This window comes from Melopsittacus undulatus, chromosome 4, assembly GCF_012275295.1.
Source record: "Melopsittacus undulatus isolate bMelUnd1 chromosome 4, bMelUnd1.mat.Z, whole genome shotgun sequence".
Taxonomy (NCBI): Eukaryota; Metazoa; Chordata; class Aves; order Psittaciformes; family Psittaculidae; genus Melopsittacus; species Melopsittacus undulatus.
Window position 1 is genome coordinate 65,333,245 of NC_047530.1, and position 19,547 is coordinate 65,352,791.

Genomic DNA, 19,547 nt, shown 5'->3' on the forward strand with positions numbered 1-19,547 from the left:
CAGCATCCTGATGGACCAAAACCACAGTCCTGCTCCTTATCACTCTAGGTGCTTTATTCTAGTTTTGCACAGCTGTTGAGAAAGAAGGGCTGAATGAGGGGGAGGTGCTGGGTGAGCTCAGCTGTGTTAAAGACACTCTCCCAGGTTTTGGCTGTGAGCTAGGCTTTGTGGGTGATAGCCAAGAGTTTCTGGGTTAGTACAAGATCTCTTGTTAGTCTGCAGAGGGTTTGTTTTTAGGCTTCTAGAGTTCAAGTTGATCCTGTATTTTTAACACCTTTATTTTTTTCTTCAGAATTCTGATGCAATAAACCTCTGGCTTGCAGCTGGTTTTGTACTGAGCTGTCCTTGAACTTTACAACTTCCAGTTTCTGTGCCAGCTTGCTACCTCTATTGAAGATTAACATAATAGACCAAAGTAAATCATTCATTTGCAACACTTCCTTTCCTCTCCTCAGATTTTCTTTTTAGTCTGTAGGTTTCTTTTCGTCCCTTGCTCTCTCCTATGTACCACCCTATATTTTTGAAAGGGAGAACCCCCATACATTATATGAGGTTATTCTTCATTGGGATTGCATATTATACTTAATTATAATGGGCTAGGGTTCTTTTGGTTGGGTTTTTTTTGGTTTTGTGTTCTTTTGCCAATGGTTTTTGTAGTCACCACTTTGGTCTTGTATTTTCAGGTTCATTAACTAATTTGACATTTGCAGTTGGCATTACTGTTTATGCTTTGCTGGGTTACTGTGTAAGAGAATGGCGCTACCTTACCCTGGTATCGAATACCCCAGGGGTCATCTTCCTTCTTCTTTCTTTGTAAGTGATTCATGTGAATTATAGTGATAAGGAAAAATATGCAGCAATTTAACAGTTACTTTTTCTTGTCATTGTTCAAGGGAGTGGTGGATGACATTTTTCTGTATGGCTTTACAAACCAAGCAAGAGCAAAATCCTATTGTGGGGGAAGAAGTGGTTTTAAATGAAGTAGGTCAGGATTACTCAGAAGACAGGCTTTTGTTTCTGCATGCTGTTACAATTGTGGTGGCCAATGTTGCAAAGAGCAGCTGTGTGCCAGCTGCCCAATAAAACTCGATTACAAATCTGCTTGGGGAAGGGAAGGCCTGCCAGAGGCTGTGAGCTGGAGCATCAGCCAGGAACACTGCCTTCTGCCAAGAAAGGGTTTCAGCGCTTGAGAAGTTTTGGAAGTGATCCTAGAGGGATTTTAGAGTTTCTTTTCATGAGACATATGCATGCAAAGGGAAATAAATGAGAGCACTTGGAATTGCCTTTTTAGCATGATACGCTATGTATCTACTTGCTTTTGAGGTCCCTTGTGTATGTTCCCAGCATTGTTGTGCTTAGGTGCTCCTATTCAGAATTCCTAAACAGTCATGAGCATAAAAACAATTATGGAATGCATCTGTATTTAAGGAATTGCAAGTGCCTAGCTATGTCTTGACTGTGTGTTACAAAATATTCTTCTAGCATATCAAGTAATATACCTTGTATGCTTCTGACACTAGTGAAAGCTGTAGAAGATATTAAAGTATTAGTTCAGTAGGTTGCCTACATGTTAATACAGGGAATGTTTAGCGTACAGCACAGAAAAAACCTAATTTTTATTTCAGTTTTAAAAATGTCAATTCTTTTTTAGATAGATCTGGTCTTGAAATAAGTCTAAAGAATACACAAAAATCCACCAACCCCCTGCTTCCTGTAGTCAAGGAAAACAAAGCTTTTGGGCTGAGGAAAGAAGTTCTTCATAATGTATTTTCCTTTATGGTATTCTGTTTCTGGTGAAGTAGAATTACTTCTCCCAGTACTAAAATCATTGGGATCCTCCAAAGTAGTGAAAGCTTAGTTTGGGTGTAGGGTGTATATTTGTTAAGAGTACCAGAGAAAATGAAGGTTCACTTAAAAGTAATCCATTATTTATTTTACGGCTCATAAAAGTAGCAGCACACTCTCTGGCCTAAAAACCAACCAAAACAAATCAGTAATCATGAACCGAAGTTGTGGTAAGTAAGGATATTCTGATTATACTGGAGAATAAGAGATTTACAACTTAATGTGGGCACCAATGAGCTGGTACTGGAGCCTGAGAAGTAATTTCCCCTTAAGATTTCTTTCTTTCTTCACTCCAACTTGCAGCCTTCCCGTAATGGAGAATCTTGAAATACACTTAATGAAAAGAAAGTTCTGCCTGGGCTGTTCAGACAGGTTGCAAGATGCTTCCTGCATAATGCTAGTGTAGCATTTACTAAGAAGTCAGTTCAGCAGAACTCAAGATTTACATTTAAACTCCTCTAGCATGCCTTAGTGCTTTGCGAAGCATCTCCAACAATCCTTGTCTAAGATGATTGTATAATTTTCAAGTATGTGTAATTCGGTAGTTAAAACAATGTAATTGGAATGATTTCTCAGAATTTTCTGTGAATACTTTAAAAATTGATTTGAAAAGTGGAAAGGCTGACTTCAGTGAGTGCTGTGTTAGTAGGAATGAACTTGTCATTATTGATTTTTCTGTTCTTTCCTGTTAGTATGCTCCCAGAATCACCACGATGGTTGTATTCCCAAGGGAAAATGGAAGAAGCTGAAGATGTTTTGCAATATATTGCCTTTGGTAATGGAAAAGAGAGACTAAATCTAAAATTAAAACCAAATGCAGGAACTTTGGGAAAGGATGTATCAGCACCTGGTATCCTTAACTTAGTAAAACACCCCATCCTTCGGTGGCGAACTGTCATACTGATGTACATCTGGTATGTAATAACAAGGTACTGAGGCTGTGACAGAGTCAGGCACAAGGAAGTGATTAGAAATTTTTATCCTTTTAAAACTCCTGTCCTCAAAACTAAATCAAATTTGTCAGTTGGTGGCAGACAATAATAATCTAAAATGATGTGTTTTAAAGTTGAAGTTTTATTATTATAGCTGTTGTGTTTTATTTTCAGTGTTACTTAGAAACTGCTTCAAAACCTACTAAGAAGTAATCCAATGAGAACATAATATTTACATTGAGTGAAATGAGAAGCTGAAGCAGGAGTTACTGAGAGGATGTGGATTTGAACCAGCCTTAGTAAGAAAAGGACTGTGTGGGTTAGACAAGAGTAGAGATCTGCAGCAAGAATAAGCATTAATAGCCCAAAAGCACATTACACAGGTTCAGTGGAGGAAAATTGGAGGCAAATAAAATACAGATTGCATAGGTTTATATTAGGTGCTGTCTTGAAAAGCCAGTGTTGTTTTCTGTGGGGTGGGGATGTGTGGGCATAGTTCTTTCCAAGGAAAATGACAATAAATTTGGGGAAGCCTTTCTAAGGTTTGGAGAAGATACTTTGTGTAAATCAATGGTAGCAAAGCAATCCTAGGAAAGAAATCTGTATGTACAACAGTTAAGCATCAGCTGCTTACAGTTATTAGCTTTGCTGAATAATCTGGGGAAAAAAGGCAAGCTAACAGTAAACTCTGAAAGTAGCGCTGTGCGTATGGATGCATGTTTTTTTTTCTTTCAAGAAGTTGCTTTGTTTACTTAAATAGCAACTATTCTTTTTGCCATGTTTCTCTTGTGGGGGGAACTAAGAGCTCTCTTCCTAGCAGGTAACTCAATGTAGCTAATCTGTAACTCAGCATAATTTCCCTTTTAAATACTTTCTTAGTCCTAAAGACAACTTATGTTAGTAAGGTAACTTCTGTGGGTTTTTTTTAGGTATGTCTGCAGCTTTGTGTACTATGGACTAACTTTAAATGCTGGTGAATTAAGAGGAAATCTGTATTTAAATGTGGCTCTTTCTGGTCTTGTGGAAGTTCCAGCATTTCCTCTCTGCATGTTTTTTATTGAGAAATCCTGGTAAGAAAAGCTTATTTCCTAGTTTTCTGCATATATTTTCTGTATATAGCTTAGAACAATGTTAACCTTTTTCTGAGGAAGAAACTTCCCTGGTTTTCTAAACAGTGTTGATTTTTTTTAACTTGCTCTGCTGCAGGGGTTTCGGCAGTTGATACAGGAATTGGATTCTGCTTTTTCTACCTCTTCTCTTTTTTTAGTTTTGTTCATCTTTGAAAAGCTTATCTCTTGAGTACTTCAAATGATTAATGCTCTTAAGAAAAGCTTGGTGTTTACGGAAAAAAAGTGAGTAGCCTAGTTATTTCAGTATCTATAGTTTAGGTAAATCTCTTACATATTTTGTCCAGAATGACTTGCTTTTGTACTGCCTATCAACTGTAGTTGAAACCAGTTTTCAGCATTGGTAATTTTTACTTAAACTTTTCAAAGAGAACTTTGAAGTGAGAGCCATTCAGTTTTTGTTAAGCTATGAATGGTCAATTACCTTGTTATTTTCATACATTTCAGTGCTATTTGGAGGCCATCCTTTATGTGGGTAGCTATTTCCAAAGGCCAAACAGTCTGGCAACCCAGAGCTATTCAAGGTTTTATGTAACTTCAGTTTGAGTATCTTTGTAACTAGTCTCACTGAGATCAGTGGCAAAAATCCTGTTTTCTTCAGTCAGGTGAGGATGTCACCTTTTCGGTTTTCTTGGGCAGTAAACATCTGTCATCTTTGTGAAGCTGAAAACCAAAACAGCTAGCCAACCTTCACCTCTAGCCCAAGAAGCCTGAGTCAAGGACATGCATTTAAAGCACAAACTGCACAAGTCCTATTCTATGCCTTTTATTTCCTTTGTAATTTGTCGAAGTAATTGTAAAATGCAAGCTTTTGGTTTCCTGAAATAAGGATGTGTGTAGTTTTAGGTGCTTAATGCAAAACAATATGACAAGCCAGCTGCACTGTTTTCATTCAGTTTTTCCTTAAAATATAGCTTTTTTTGTTGCAAAAATATTTAGAATTATTATTGTTTGTTATAGATAAGCTGTGATTCTGCTACTGTAGGGCAGTAGTTAGAAACAGCTGTGAGAGTTCACAGAGTAAGAAGCATTTATACTATTTTCTACATGCCTGCAAACTATTACTGTGCATATCTCTATTTGTGATCCTTTTCAAATAATGAAATAAATTGTAATATGGCAGATGTGGAGATGGACTGGTGGTTTTCCATCCCATTGTTGTCTTTTAAAGCAGTAAGCAGTAGAAATAACCTTTGCTTATTTCTATGCATATACTAAACAGAAATGCATACAAAACAGCTTTACTGTGTGTCATGACTGTATATATTTATGTGAAGTTGTAAAAGAGAAACTCAGATTAGGAACCATTAGAACTGCGTTTTCTTGACCAACATGAAATTTGATCTTTGCATGTATGCACTGTAGTACCCTTTTGGTGACAGGGTCCATTGCCTTGCCCATATAGAGAAGGAAAGATGGAGCTCTTGTTGCTGCAGTAGATGGGTTCTTCTCAAGGCTACATATTCAATAGCTTGAAAATCAGAGCTTTGCTAGAAATTAGAAAACTTTTGTGGGAGGACTTCAGTACCAGAACTAGGAAAATAATGCAAGATTTGAAGCACTTACCAAGTTACAATAGGTTTAGTTGGTATCTTGCATACAAATTAAAAGTATACAGAAGGACTTTGTTTCCATCTTTGTCTGGATGCTCTTTTGATTCTAGGTCTGGAAGACGTAAAACTATGACACGTTTTCTGATATTTGCAGGATTTGCCTGTGTATTAACCATGTTTGTACCAACAAATGCAGGTAAGTGTGTAATGCTGCTAAAGTAGATGTTTGTTAATTTAGATAAAAGCTAACAAAACAAATTAATGAGTATTTTGTGACCAAGTATATGAGGGCCTAAAGGTCTATCCATTTATACCTCTTTTTTCTTCTGGGCCTAGTCAGGAAGCCAGGGTCTTGTCTATATTGCTTTTAACTTGTTGCAGGCATAATTTGATCCTGTTAGTTGACTAGGTTTGTCTGACTCTTGGCTCTTTGAAGGTCTGACCAAGCTATGACATTCTGTCTCAGATACTGTCACTGCCTTCATTTATCACTATTAAGCAACTTATCTTAAAATACTGGGTTTAATAGCCAGACTGCAGTGCAGTGTAATGTTAGTTTGATTGGATCTTGACGATGTGGGATGCTGAGCTTAATTTTAATTTTGTTTTGGTGGCCTGTAATATTTATAGAAACAGGAATGGAATTTTTCCTGCATTAGAAGGTTATTTCATCATTACAAACCCCAAACAACTAGAAAGCTTAAAAAATAATTTGGTACTTGAAAATTAGAAATGGAAGATTTGCAATATGGAAGCCATGGGGATGGCAAGAAGCTTGCTGCCTTTCTGAGTCTCATGATGCGTATTGCTGCGCTATGCAGTTGTGAGGACATGTCATGGTAACATGGAGTATCTATCATCAAGTATATTTCTCATCTCAAAATACAATTTTTTTTTAACATTGTCAGTGACACATGTTCAGTTTTGTATTTTCACTTTCCATTTCAAGTACAGTTTTTCTTTACTAATACTTAGGTACTGAAAACTCATGTCTGTATGACACTAACAGAAGTGGTTTCTTGTATGTTGTTTAAAACTGCTTCAGTAGAAATTCTTTAACCATAAAAATGTTTTGACTGAGAAGCACCAGTGATGTGATTACAAGGCAGCCTTCTGTAGGTTGTGTTTATCCCTAACAGTTGTAAATGCTGTCTGGCATCCAGTTCAAACTGATCTTAGAAGTCTCAAGAAGAAAAAAGGGAGAGAGAAATAAAAAATGCTGTAATCCTGTTTGCCATGCTTGTATTAATTCAAGTCCTTGGATGTTTTGCTGCTCCTTTTATTGAGAGGTTTTTTTCCTTTGTTCCAACAAGTTTGCTCTTTGAGCTTCTTTTTCTATATTTTAAAACAAAATAAAAGCAGTAGTGACTAGTCAGGATAGGGTAATAATTCCTGAAGAGCTGCTGAATTTCAGGAAATCTGTCATTTCCAGTTGACTTAACTTTAACCCCATTAAAACGTCTTACTTTCCACTGTGGTATGAGTAAAGCTGGTTCTTGGCTCAGAGTGATCTGTGTCAATTAAGTAGGAAGAAATTTGGCTCCAAGCATGAATGATGATAGGTGAGGATTGTTGCATCTCTAGTCTGATGCTCCTATCAGTAAGGAGAGCATTTCTTACATTTGTCTAAGTCCGTATGCTTCTGAGCAAGAAGATCCTTGGTTTTATTACAAGGGATTTAAGATTTTAATGAGAGATTGGGCACTTGGCTCTCATGTCTGTAACCTTCACTTGATTTGAGAATCTGATAAAAGTAATTTCCCCTGTGGAATAAACCAAGAACACTGTTATTAAAGATCTGTACTGAGGTTGAGACTAAAAATCTCTTCAGTGGTTAAGTAAAACTGATATATCTCAGCTTCCTCTTACCTTATCACTTAGAACTCAACAGTTAATTTGTGTATCAGATTGGAAGACAGTGAGGGACAGTGGCAGTGGAGGGGGAATGGAATTGTAATACCCTTTTTCAAAAGTTGCTGTAAAGCATGAAGACATCGCTTTTTGTGCCTGCGTTATGCTATAGCAAGCAAAGGAGACTTCTAGCCTAGGGGTACATAGATTTTAATTTTAATTTATATTTATCTTCTTATGCTGAAAACATAACTTTTTGTGACTTTCATTGATACACTTTTCACTGAAGAAAGAAAATTTGTAATTCTTTAACAAGAGCTGAGACAAAATTGAGTTAATGTCAGGTATTTCCTTTTGCATTGAGCACGACCGTTTCTTGGTGGATATTTTTTCTGAAGTAAATTTAAAGACTTCCTTAGTTTTAGAAGTACTGCTTAAGTTTCTTAGAAGAACTTTTACTCATGAAGATGACAGCCAGAGGGTGAATCTACATAATGGCACTGCAAATGAGACTAGTAATGACATAACTCCTATTCCATAAGGCCTTAAACATCAGCATCTTTGTAACCATTTGTTTTCTCCGCAAGACTTGCAAAAAATGTGTTCCAAGGCTCTAAGGAAGATGTAATGTCAATGTCTGGGCTTACCCAGGAAAGTCGATGTGCAGAGACTTAACACAGGTTCTGATCCTGCAATAATTCCCCATGTGCCCAGCCTTCAGCCTCCCCTGAGGGAGGGAACGTGGAGAAGACTGCATTTTAAATTTGCTCCTGAGCTTGAGTGCTAATTTCTCTGTCTAGACAGACTCTTTCTTCTGTTTTGATAGTAAGACCAAAACTTCCCAAGTGCACTAGTGCTACACTTCTAATATATAGATGTGCAGTGTTTAATTTAACTCTCCCTGGGAGAGAAACAGCAAATTTTAAAACATGTTTGAAAATTACAAATCTCTTCATCATTTCACCTTGGTTGATGGAAGAAAAGGGATATCCCAGCTTTCTGACAGGCTCTGAGGACCAGGTGTACACCTCTCCATCTTGTGACTGTATGCAACATTCCACTGAGCAAAAGGGGAACTTGGATGAAAATGTTGTATCTGTTTTGCTTGAATTATAGAAATAACTGCAGAAATGCATCACACTTAAAGACATTAAATAAAGTTTCTGGATTTCAGCTTATGTACAAATGAATTTCTGCTTTGGTTGAAATAGAATCTGACTTGATCAGATGAACAGAAGGGCAAAAATTAAAAGTCAGTTGAGAAGCAATCAGATTTTCCATTACTTAATCAACATAATTTGATCCAAACCAAAACATACTGAACTTGGTGCTGGGGAAGAGAACCTGAAATGCAGCTAATCAGAGCATTCATTCTTTCTTATGATTAAAAAATATAAATTAAATTATCTTTTTTTTTTTAATTAAAATGGATGATGCTAATGCAATCAAATCAGGATAATGAAAGACAGATTTCTTTTGGCCTTTAAATGATGCACACTTCAGTTTAGCCAATGTAGCTCTGTCTATTAGTAAACTGGGCTGCATTAGCACTTGTTCTTTCCAACAGCAACAAAGCTGTTGCATTTTAAGCCCCAAAAGGTTGTCCTTGGGGAGCCAATAAACTGTTGAGGTGAATCAAGTTTTATGGTTTTATTCTAATAAATTAGTTAAGGAGGCAATGATGTCTGTTTGTATTTGTCAAAAGATGCTGTTACCTGGTAAGGTATTCTGACTGCAGAGCTGGAAGTCTTAGCCCTTCCATTTACAGCTGTGATAGTTTTATACTTCCCCCACCAAAATGGGTCCAGTTTTCTTGGTGCTAAGTATAATTTTATTAGCAGTTCTGATTCTAGCTCTTAAAGTGGTTGGGAAGAACTGAAATAATGCTTTTCAACATAGTTATTTTGTTTTGTTTTTAAGTAAGAAACCAGAATATTTATGCTTTTTCTGTTTTTTGATTGGTTTTTTTTTCTTTTTTTTTCTGAAAGGTCTGCTCTTCAGTCCTACTTTGTTAGCTTTGTGTGGAAAAATGATGGTCAGTGCTGCTTTCAACATCTTGTATATTTATACATCTGAACTGTACCCGACAGTACTGAGGTAATTAGCAGAGCATCTAGGTAAATGAAAATCCTTTTCATGCATGGTGATACTGACTACTGGTGTGCTTTAATATTTATGTGTAATGACTTTTACCTGAAATATTGGTATGAATTCTTTTTGTAATTAAGGCAGCTTGACAGGGCTTGAATGGGTTTTTTGTATCAGTCACACATTTTGCACCAATGCAGTTTCCTGGGCTGTTTGTGGCACCTGCCTTTAGCTTTGAATCTGGAATAAAAATAGGAAAAACAACTTCTTATACTGCAATGCTAGGTGCTGTATTTCTCATTTATACTATTGATTTTGGGGGATAAAATTACAGGATGCAGAACCAAACATAATTATGTGATGAAAGTATATGCTGACTTAAGCATAAACATAGACTATGCAGTAAGGACTATTTACATTACATCCATGTACTTATATCTCCCATATGATTATGTTTGTTTCCTTGCTGAAAAAAGGAAGTGATGATATGTATCTGTTATTTAATTAAATATTCATAATGTAACTAATTTTACTAGCTTATGTATGACAGTAATTTGCTTTATACCATGTAATTCATGAACAAGGGGGCTAAAACCTTGTTTTTCATAGTTTTTTTGGACTCTTTGTGAGGTTACTCTCTTTCCTGTTGTCCCAAGATAAACCTGAGACAAGAAAATACAGTACCACAGAATGTTGTTCTTCTCACCCCATCTTGGTTTGACACGATTCTCTGAACTGTACTCTGTGTTCAAAATTTTAGCCATATTGCACAAGTTGCTCCAAAGCAGCAACTACAAAACTACTGCAGAAACTGAGTCCTTTAAAGACAGCAGGAAAGTTGAAAGCTGATGTGGAGTAGGAAAGCATTCCAGCTTGGTGGATGTGTCCTGTAGCATTGCAGAAGCAATTAAAGCAGTGACATAAATCACTTGATTCTATGACACTGAGGTCTTGATGGGGGAAAGTATGGGCGTGGGGTGTGTATAGATAAAAATGTGGGTGACTCCTTGGATTGGCTTTTTTTCTCTTGTGAGGTTCACAAATTGCCATATGTTCTGGAGGCATAAAAAGCTAGACTCTGAATGCAGGTTTTGTGTTTTGCAGTCAAACTTGTGAGGGTGGAGGTGGATTGTCTGTTTTCAGATACTGAGCTTGTGGTTCTTGGCACAGATTTAGATTTAATATGCAAGTCCCAAACACACTGATGGAATTTGGGTGTGGGGGTTTGTTTACATTCTCCCAGTCCAAACTTTTGTACTCTTCTTGAAGTGGGCAGTTTGTGACTCTTCCTGTCCCCTCTGCTTTCCTGGAGTTGAGAATCAAGAGAAATAAATCTCAAAATATTTTAATATTTTGATAATTTCAAATACTTTTGCCTGTTTCGCTGTGTTTCCATGCGGTGCGGTCTTCCTGAGTCACACTGATGTTCAGTGCCAAGTACGTGGCAGCTCAAACCTAGCAGGAATTTCAGAAGTGTGTCTGTGCATTTGAAACCAAGTGTTTGTGATTAGGAAGATTCTTTTAAAAAAATCAATCGTGAAAAGGTCTGTTTCACTTCAGAATCCGCACTAAGATTCTGGCAAAAAAAGTGACTTTGTGTGTCAGATACACAGACTGCCAATGGAGAAAGTGCAAGAATAAGGGCAGTTCGAGAAGTTGCACATTGTTAGACCACTCATGTTTAGTAATGTGGCAAGCTGTTAATTTAAACCGTATGAGAATTCCTCGCGTGACAACTTATGTGTTTAAAAATGTTTGATATCTCTCTGGTACTGTAATTGCAAGTATCAGGAGTTTATGCAAGAAAAGCAGTGATGGGTGAGTGTTTAAAATGAACCACTAGCACCATCTGGTGCTCTTTGCAAAGCTTTGTCCTGATGGCTCTGACAGCGGAGCTTAGGCCCGCCGCATGAGGAGACACGGACCGTTCACAGCCAGTGGAGGGGAGGTGGAATGCACTTTATTTATTTGTTTTTTTTCAATCCAGTTGGATGTTTTGCAGGAAAATGAAATGTCTCCAGTATTACTGCTCCTTCTTTAAGCCTCCTTACAGCATTAAGTGTGAGAGCTGTTAGGCATATCTTTAACTGATACATGGAGTAATGACAGCTACACCTCACCTTAGAAACGGGGAGGTGCTGCGAGCCGGAAATTGTGTATGTGCTTTGGGCTTTTTTCCTTTTTGACGTGTCTTTAAAATACCTTTCGGGGAACAAAAAGTTTAGAAACAAAAGTTAAAAATACCATTGCATTTTGGACAGAAGCGAAGACTGTCTTTGGGAACAAGATGTAATCATAGCTCTAATAATATAGACTTAAGAACAAACTCATGGATTGTTTGGTTTTTGTTGTTGTTTGTTTGGGTTTTGTGGGTGTGGGTGTTTTTGTTGTTGTTTTTGTTTGGTTTGTCTTGGGGATTTTTTTTCCCCATGCGAAAATGATTCATGACATATTTGTATGTGATGAGTTAAACTGGAGTGGGGCCACTGGACTGTCTAGGGTAGCTTTGGAAAGCTCATTTGCCTATTTTCACAGTGGGGAAACTATTGTGTTTTCACATAATGTCCATGGTAGTAAGTAAAGTTTGTATTCCCTTAAAATACTTGCCCCTTTGATCTCTGGTTGTCTTTACAAGAAACAACCTGCAATTTTTTTCTGCTGGAATGCCCCTCGAGGAGTGCTGCATGGCATGTGTCCTTTGGCAGGCTGCTGCAGCAGGAATAACTGGCTTGAGCAGAGCTGTGATTACCCTGGTTGTAGAGCTATTTTGGCTGGCATTAGCTCAGCAGGGTGCTCCATGGGATTGCAGGAGCAGATGCAGTCAGGTTTAGTAGGTGCTCTAGTGAGAGTGGTGAAACCAGGGCAGTAAGGTAAGACTGGGTGGTCAGATGTTGGCAGTGCAGCATCTCGAGAATACTTGCTAGTAGTTTTTGGGCAACAAAACATTTTTCCTTTGGGTACCATGGCATTCTTCTGCATAACCCAAATTGTGGAATTCTCCATCTCTAGATATGAACAGGCTTAGAGTCTGTGGGAAGGTTGCTTCTAAATGAATGGTTCACATGCAGATTGGTGTGTCATCTGTTCAGGGATTTTGTTGACAGGGAAAGATGCTTGACCTTGTCTTTTGGGGTTTGGGTTAATGTTGCCTTAATGTGAGGAAGTGTGGGTTGCGAATTCCCTTTTCCCAGGAGGACCTGATAAGAGAGAAGGTTGCTTTGTCTGTTTATTTTTATAGCAAAGTCACTCAAAGTTCCTCATTGTCATCTGCTTCCTTTAACCTGTGCAAAGGGCCATTAGGAAGGGATGTGCAGGTGGGTGGTTTTGGTATACTAGTGACCCATGCCACCTCTCTGCTTGTCATCTTTAATCCTGCGACTGTCTTCCTGTCTTTGGAGGAGGAAAAGGAAAGAGGGTGAGCCAAAGCAGCTCAGCTCAGTGGTGTGATCGAAGATGATGATGATGAATGAGAGGAAGCAACTGAGACATGAAGGGAGAACAACAGCCACTGTGAACTGGTTCTTGCTGTCTCAGTGATGACTGGTGCCAATTCCAGTCTCTGAAGGAGCTCTTAAGTACCATATTTAGGAGTGATACAGAGGTGGAAGATTTCTGTATTTATCAGCAAGTTTTTTTTTTCGGTTTTGTTTTTATTTTTTTTTTGTTTGTTTGTTTGTTTTGGTTTCTTTTTAAACTTTCTTTGAAAAGGACCCTTGAAGAGACTCCTGCTATTCTAACCTAGGCTTTGATTATCACAGTCTAGATGGGATTGTTTTAAACTTGGCTGAAAATTGAAGGGATTGCAGAATTCAGCAGCCCCTCCAGTAACACATCTGGCCAGATGTTTGCAGGCTTCACACTGGCAATTAATTAGCTTCTGTTTGGAGGTAAGCACTGTTGTTTCATCTGTGCAACCAGAAGAGAGGCTGCCACTGACAGCCTGAGCCAGAGATAGCATTCAGGATCTTCTGTCTGAAGATCATGCCAGGTTTTGAAATTATGCCCCATCCAGCATAGGGATGTCCAGTTAAATTGCCCTATATGGCAGGTTGAAAACCTCTCTTTGTTCAAACTTTTGTGAAGGATTGCACAACAGGGTGGCTTTATGAGGGTTTGAAAGGGAGTGATTCACCTTACTAGCAAATACTCTTAGAAAATCTTCATTGTAACTGGTGGAGGCCTTTGGAAAACCTTTTTTTTTTTTTTTTTTTTTAAATAAAGGCCATTGATAACTTAATATAGTGTAAGTTGGTTCTGGCAGTGCCACCACATGTTCATACGTGATTCAGTTGTGTATTGTGAAACTACAAGTCTTTTGCTCTTTGTTTGAAACAGAAATGCTGGCTTGGGTGTCTGTTCCATGTCTTGCAGATTTGGAGGCATTTTGGCTCCATTTGTGCCATCTATGGTAAGATTATTTTCTACTTACAATGTAACTCAGATTTATTAAATTGTCTCAAAAGCACTTTGCTGATTTTTTTCTTGAAAAAGATTTGGTTTATGAAAAATTAAATAGCATTCACTCAATTTCAAGAATTAATGTACAAGATGTTTAGAAATACCTTGAATTCTATCTTTTTTTGGAAGTCAGATAATGTTCTGTGTTTAATATTTCATCTGTTAGTGAAACGATTGTCACAATATATTCAATATTGCTAAAGCTCACTCAGTATCTGAGTTCTTTTAGTAAACAAAATTTTGGGATGGGGCTGTTTCTGTGAAATGACATTTATTGGGGTTTTTTATTCTATGAGTATATGAATAATTGCACAGATTGCTGGAGTGAAAAGTTGTAGTCTTCTGGTTTTGCCTGGAGCTCATATGGATCATATATTTTAAGAGCAGGAAATAATGCTGGCTTTTTACTATGAATTTTTATTTATAGAAATCTCTTAGTCATTCTGTACCGTTTGTGGTGTTTGGAATCACTGGACTGTCAGCGGGATTCCTGACTCTCCTTCTGCCAGAAACACTGAATAAGCCAATTGCTGAAAGCATTGAAGAACTCCAGAGCCCCAAATACCAAGTGCTTAAAAGTAAAGAGGTAATTTTTCTTTTTGCAGCTGTAGCTTTACATTATTTCCCCCTCTATCTTATGTGAGCCTAGTATGATCTGTACATGAGTCTAGTATGATCTATACCAGGTTGGATGAAGCCTTGGGTGATATGATTTAGTGTGAGGTGTCCCTGCCCATGGCAATGGGGTTGGAACTAGATGATCTCAAGGTCCTTTCCAACCCTAACTGTTCTATGATTCTATGATTCTATTACATAAACCTATATGATCTAATGCATATTGGTTAGATTATGCATGAATGATTGTGTACATGAAGTTTTGTAAAGTTGTTTCTCTCGCATTCAGTGGAGATTAAATTTATTTATTTGGCTTGTAAAGATGAAAAGGCTGACTCCTGTCACCTGTATGTATTAAATTACATGTAAATTAATGTTATTTTGTTTCCTTAAAGGAAAACAAATGGTAGAAAGGCAGTCTGAAATAGTAGGAACAATATATTTGGCAACATTCCTGGGTTTTACAGTAAAACAACTAGGCATATTTTTCATATATTGGATTGTGCCTGTTTTGTAGTGGAACATAATCTATATACCTGAGGAAGTGTTTTATCCTTCATTAGTCTCCTGGGTTAGACACATTTAAAGTGTTTTCCTGTTCCTGATATGCACTAAATAAAACTTAGGCAGCGGGAAATGAAAGTTTTCTTTGTTTCAGCAGGTAATAGAATAGAAAATGTGAAGCACACCCCCTAAGTTTGGGAATGGCTTCCCAGAATAATTACTTTTAAAAGAAGGGGAGGGAGAGGGGAATTCCCGAAAGAAAGGAATTGTTTGCTTAGAACTAAGTAGGCTTAGTGTAGATATGTTTCTTATGTTTTTCCTTTATATGTTAGCTTAATTGTCTGGTAATTATTGTACTTAATCATTTTAGTCATACGACACATGCTTTTGTGCTTGCTTTTTTAGTAATCTGCATTCAGCTGGAATGGGAAAAAATGAGTTTTTAACTTCTCATTTTTTTAAAAAGATTTCTCATTTCCATATTTAATATTAACCTATAAAATAGGACAAGAAAAATCAGACATGCAGACTGGTTTTCAGTAATTCTTTTTCTTCTGTCTGACAGGCAGTGTTAGAAGAAAACACTTAAGTTTCAGAAGGCTTGTCTGTGATGGAAAATGCAGCTTCCATTGACAAGATTCTCGCTCTATGTATCTGACAGGAAATGTTGGAGCACTCGTGCCATAATGCTGTTTGTAGCATGTTAAACAGTTTTATGTGGAGGCAAATTGAGAAGATGGAAGAAGTTGATCAAAGGTTGTGAGAAAAGATGACAAATTGGTGCATTAATGACTTGGCAGACTGGAGATGTTTGGACTTCTTTACTGCTCCTTAAAATGAAGTATTAATTTATTTTACAAAATGCAATTGCTTGCTTCAGATGAAGCTATAATGTTGTCATTGAAGTTATGTGCATAATTTAAAATTTAGATGGCCTTATATATGCAGGCAAGCTGTAATCGTGAAAAGTAACAGCATCCTGTATATACTAATTTTCTCTACAGATTTTTTTTTCCTCTAAATTACAGTATACCTCACAACTTGAAGAGACCAAAGATTTCTATAGGTTATTTGCCTTAATGTAGCTAGCATAAGAAACCTGAATAGAAGGAGATCTGAAAGGGGAGTATAAACAGATTTTATTGTGGGAGTATATAATTTTTTTATACAGTTGTACATGAAAAGATATATAAAGTTAAAAATAATACTATATTGGAAAAATTATGTCAGGCCTTTAAGAGGACGCTTAAAGGAGAGAATGAGTAACTTTCTAGGCAAAGGTTATGTAATTCGAGTTGTAAATGTGGAACTAGAAATTACTGAATAGGTCATGTATTGTATAATATATATAATAATATGTAATCCAATACGTTTACATATGAGTTGGAAATTGTTCCTGCAAGAGGGGAGGGAGTGTTTGGTTAACAGTTAATACATATATGTTGAAATAGATGCATCACATTATAATTTCCTGACAGCCAACACAGTTTTGTTATTAAAAAAGAAAATTATGTAACATGGGTACTATGAGTGCTGCTTTTTCCAGGACGTTTACCCAGACTTTTTTGAAGACCACTTGTATTACTTTGATTTTGGCTCCCTATCTAATGTTTCTGATAGGAAAAGGTCAATTAAAGTCCTCTGTATTTCGAGGAAGTTCCATAGTCATATAATAGTTCTGCAAATGAACATGCACCCATGCAAGTGTATGTGGACTTATGCATACATGTATGCACAAATAAGCAGGTTGCTCTACCGAGATGTCTCAAAGAAATCTGTGCTGTGTCTGTGTGTGCTGTACAAATGGCCTGATAGATCCCCAAGAGGTGAAAATCAATTGGCAATCAGAACAACATTTAGATAATCCTGATGTACAGGAGGATTGCATGTACATTTATTTAACCTTTGGGGCTGAAGCTTGATGGCAAACAACTTACAGAATATGCTGCAAACCCTTATCTTCTGCTCATTTATTTATTCATCATTTTTGTAATTTTTCACTTTCATGAGGATTAGAATTAAATCTGTGAATTTCCTTTTTCTGAATATTAATGCCTTCCATTGCATGAATATTTATAACTACAGTAACTGATTGTACCTCTTCAGAGGATAATTGGGTCGGCAGGGATATGGTAAAGAGCAAGTTTTGTTATTGTTGACTTCAAATTCTGTTACAAGAAATAAAATTTAATAAGAAATAGAATGCTATAAAGTTGTATTCCCAAGGCAGAGATAAGACTGGAACAAGAGGATTGTAAAGGTACCATTATGTGGTGGGAGTCTGTCTCCCTTCTGCCACATGTTATCGGGCTGTACCATGGCATTTTCCCTCTGCATTTTATTTGACGTCGTGAAAAATGGGTAACAAAGATAATTTACATTCTGAACATCCTTATTTCTGCCTTATTTGACCTGGAATTTTACCTATGGTGACTTGTGTGAATTTTGTGGACTGATAATTTGAAAACTGCCCCTGAAAAGAAGTTAATGATCTTTTCATCACTCTGGCATTACTCATGGTACCTGCAGCTAGTGTGGAAGCTGGTTTGATATTTTGTTTCCAAGATAGAAAAAAGGATATGGGTAGAAACATTGACTTCTGTTTTTGCTTCTTTTCAATTCAACACCTTGTTTGATTTTTAAGTTATCCTTGCTGCATTTTGCTATTGCTGGCTAAAAAGATGCAATTTAGGAAAAAAAAAAAAAAAGTTGTTTTTTTTTTTTTCATGATTAGAAAAACATGTTTTTTTACATGTTTAGAAAAAAGGAAACTATTTGCAGCTATATTAGAATTTTTTTTCAGTTGGACTAATGTGACCAGTGCATTAGGTCCTAAAGTTAAAAAAACAGCTGTGTCATTCATTGCTGTTATATGTCACAGCAAATCAGAAAAGGCAACATTTTTTTTGCCAAATAACTGCTTTTTGGAATAGGTATTGTAAACTTTTAACTTTGTAGAGTTAGAAATTCTCCACTTAGAGCAACTCTTTTTCCTAATATTTTTTTTAATGAAGACAAAGCAGTTTAGGGAAGAGATGTCCTAATAAATTCTTTACTCAGTGTGGAACTATTACCTATTGCTTTCCATTTCTCTGTAAAAAGAACAAAGGCAGCTGAGTTAATTTAAGTGGTTTAATTATACACATTAGGTCACAATCACCATCCTTAAGTACCACTTCTAGCTCTTCCCCTGTGCTTTATTTGTGTGTAGAAACTTGATTATAATTCTACATCTGTACTGTTCATCTGTTTGTGTTAGAACAATGTCTTCAGTGCTTAAGCACTTAGTTGTGAAATTGCCTTTTTCTTTATCTGTTTTTAAATTGATTTGAAGACTTTCTACTTCAGCATTTGAGATAATCCTGTTGCTTTCTGGCTTTTATGTTTCAGCTGCAAATGTCAAGGTTTAGGAAAAAAAAAGAGGTGGCTGATTTGCACTGTTCTGAAATACATCTGTGATACAGGTTGTCGAGAAGGGAAGTCTGAACTAATTTAAGGGGTTTTTTTTCAGTCCTTTCTGTGTTTCACTTTTAATCTCACTGTATTCTTCCTGAAGGAGTGCTGGGATTGTTTTTTTGTTTTAGGTGCTACGAGTGCTGAGCAGAGGCAAAGCTTGAACATTCATTTATGCCACCTACCTTTTAATGCCATTTCCTGTCATTATACAGTATTTCTCCTTTAATTCTTGGTTAGCTTTGCTTAAATCCCAGTTTTTCTCTTATCGGAGGAAGAACATAAATTTTAAATATTCAAAAATATTTTTCCATTGTTGCTCCAGTTTATGCTGTCTTTTGTATTTTGTTTCACATTCTGTGGTTCCACAGCCCTCCTAGTGACCCAGTTGGCACTGAGAATGAATGGGAAATCAGCTGAATATACATTTTCCTGGCTGGCAAATATCCTCTGCTTTATATTTTGTCATCAGCCAGCAATATACACCCACACACTATATTAAAAAGCAGGTCAGGTATAAAGACAGGGCTTGAGTTCCTTTTCCTGGAGAGTAAATTTTGCCCAATATTCATTTTAAGCTCATCTCAGATCTTTTTCATCACCCCATTTGATGTTTCATCAAAGCTGTTTCCTCCATTGTTGGAGCACAGTGTGTTATTGCTTGAAGTGAAGTCTAGGGATTCATTTTTAGATTTTATCCTTTTTAATCTGAGTGAAGTACAAATAATCATTTGCTTTGTTGACTAATACTCGTGCAGCTAAAGAGCTGAGAAAGGAGGAGGTGAACTCTTCACACTACCATCTGTAACCAGCTGGTTCTGCCATTTAAGTTTTAGTTTGCTTGAGGCAAATAACTGTGTCGTGTATTACAGCATGCAAGAGATCTATTTTTTTTCTCTGCAGTGAGTTATCAGCAGTTCATTGGAAAGGTCATCTTTTTACTGTCACTTGCTACAGGAGATGTAAAGTTTCCCAGAGATGACTTCTGATAGATGCAGCCTTTCCATTAGAGTTAAATTTGTGAAAATAGTAGACAGATGTACAACTATAGGCAAACTGTCTGCAAATCTGGGATGATCTTTTCTTATCATAGCACAATTTGTTTATACCAAGACTTCTGA

General features: G+C 36.9%; 1 protein-coding gene across 2 annotated transcripts in view; it reads left to right on the forward strand.

Annotated features, from left to right (window-relative positions):
* LOC101870121 (solute carrier family 22 member 15-like) overlaps positions 1-17,019 on the forward strand; it is a 28,431-nt gene extending 11,412 nt beyond the window's left edge. For both annotated transcript variants that reach the window (XM_031053204.2, XM_031053205.2), the window contains 8 exons: positions 684-813; positions 2,538-2,759; positions 3,707-3,847; positions 5,568-5,653; positions 9,297-9,405; positions 13,732-13,804; positions 14,282-14,440; positions 15,539-17,019. In XM_031053204.2, the coding sequence (XP_030909064.2) occupies positions 684-813; positions 2,538-2,759; positions 3,707-3,847; positions 5,568-5,653; positions 9,297-9,405; positions 13,732-13,804; positions 14,282-14,440; positions 15,539-15,562 (944 nt within the window). In that variant the 3' untranslated portion in view covers positions 15,563-17,019. The remainder of the gene's footprint in view (positions 1-683; positions 814-2,537; positions 2,760-3,706; positions 3,848-5,567; positions 5,654-9,296; positions 9,406-13,731; positions 13,805-14,281; positions 14,441-15,538) is intronic.
* Positions 17,020-19,547: the final 2,528 nt, after the last annotated feature.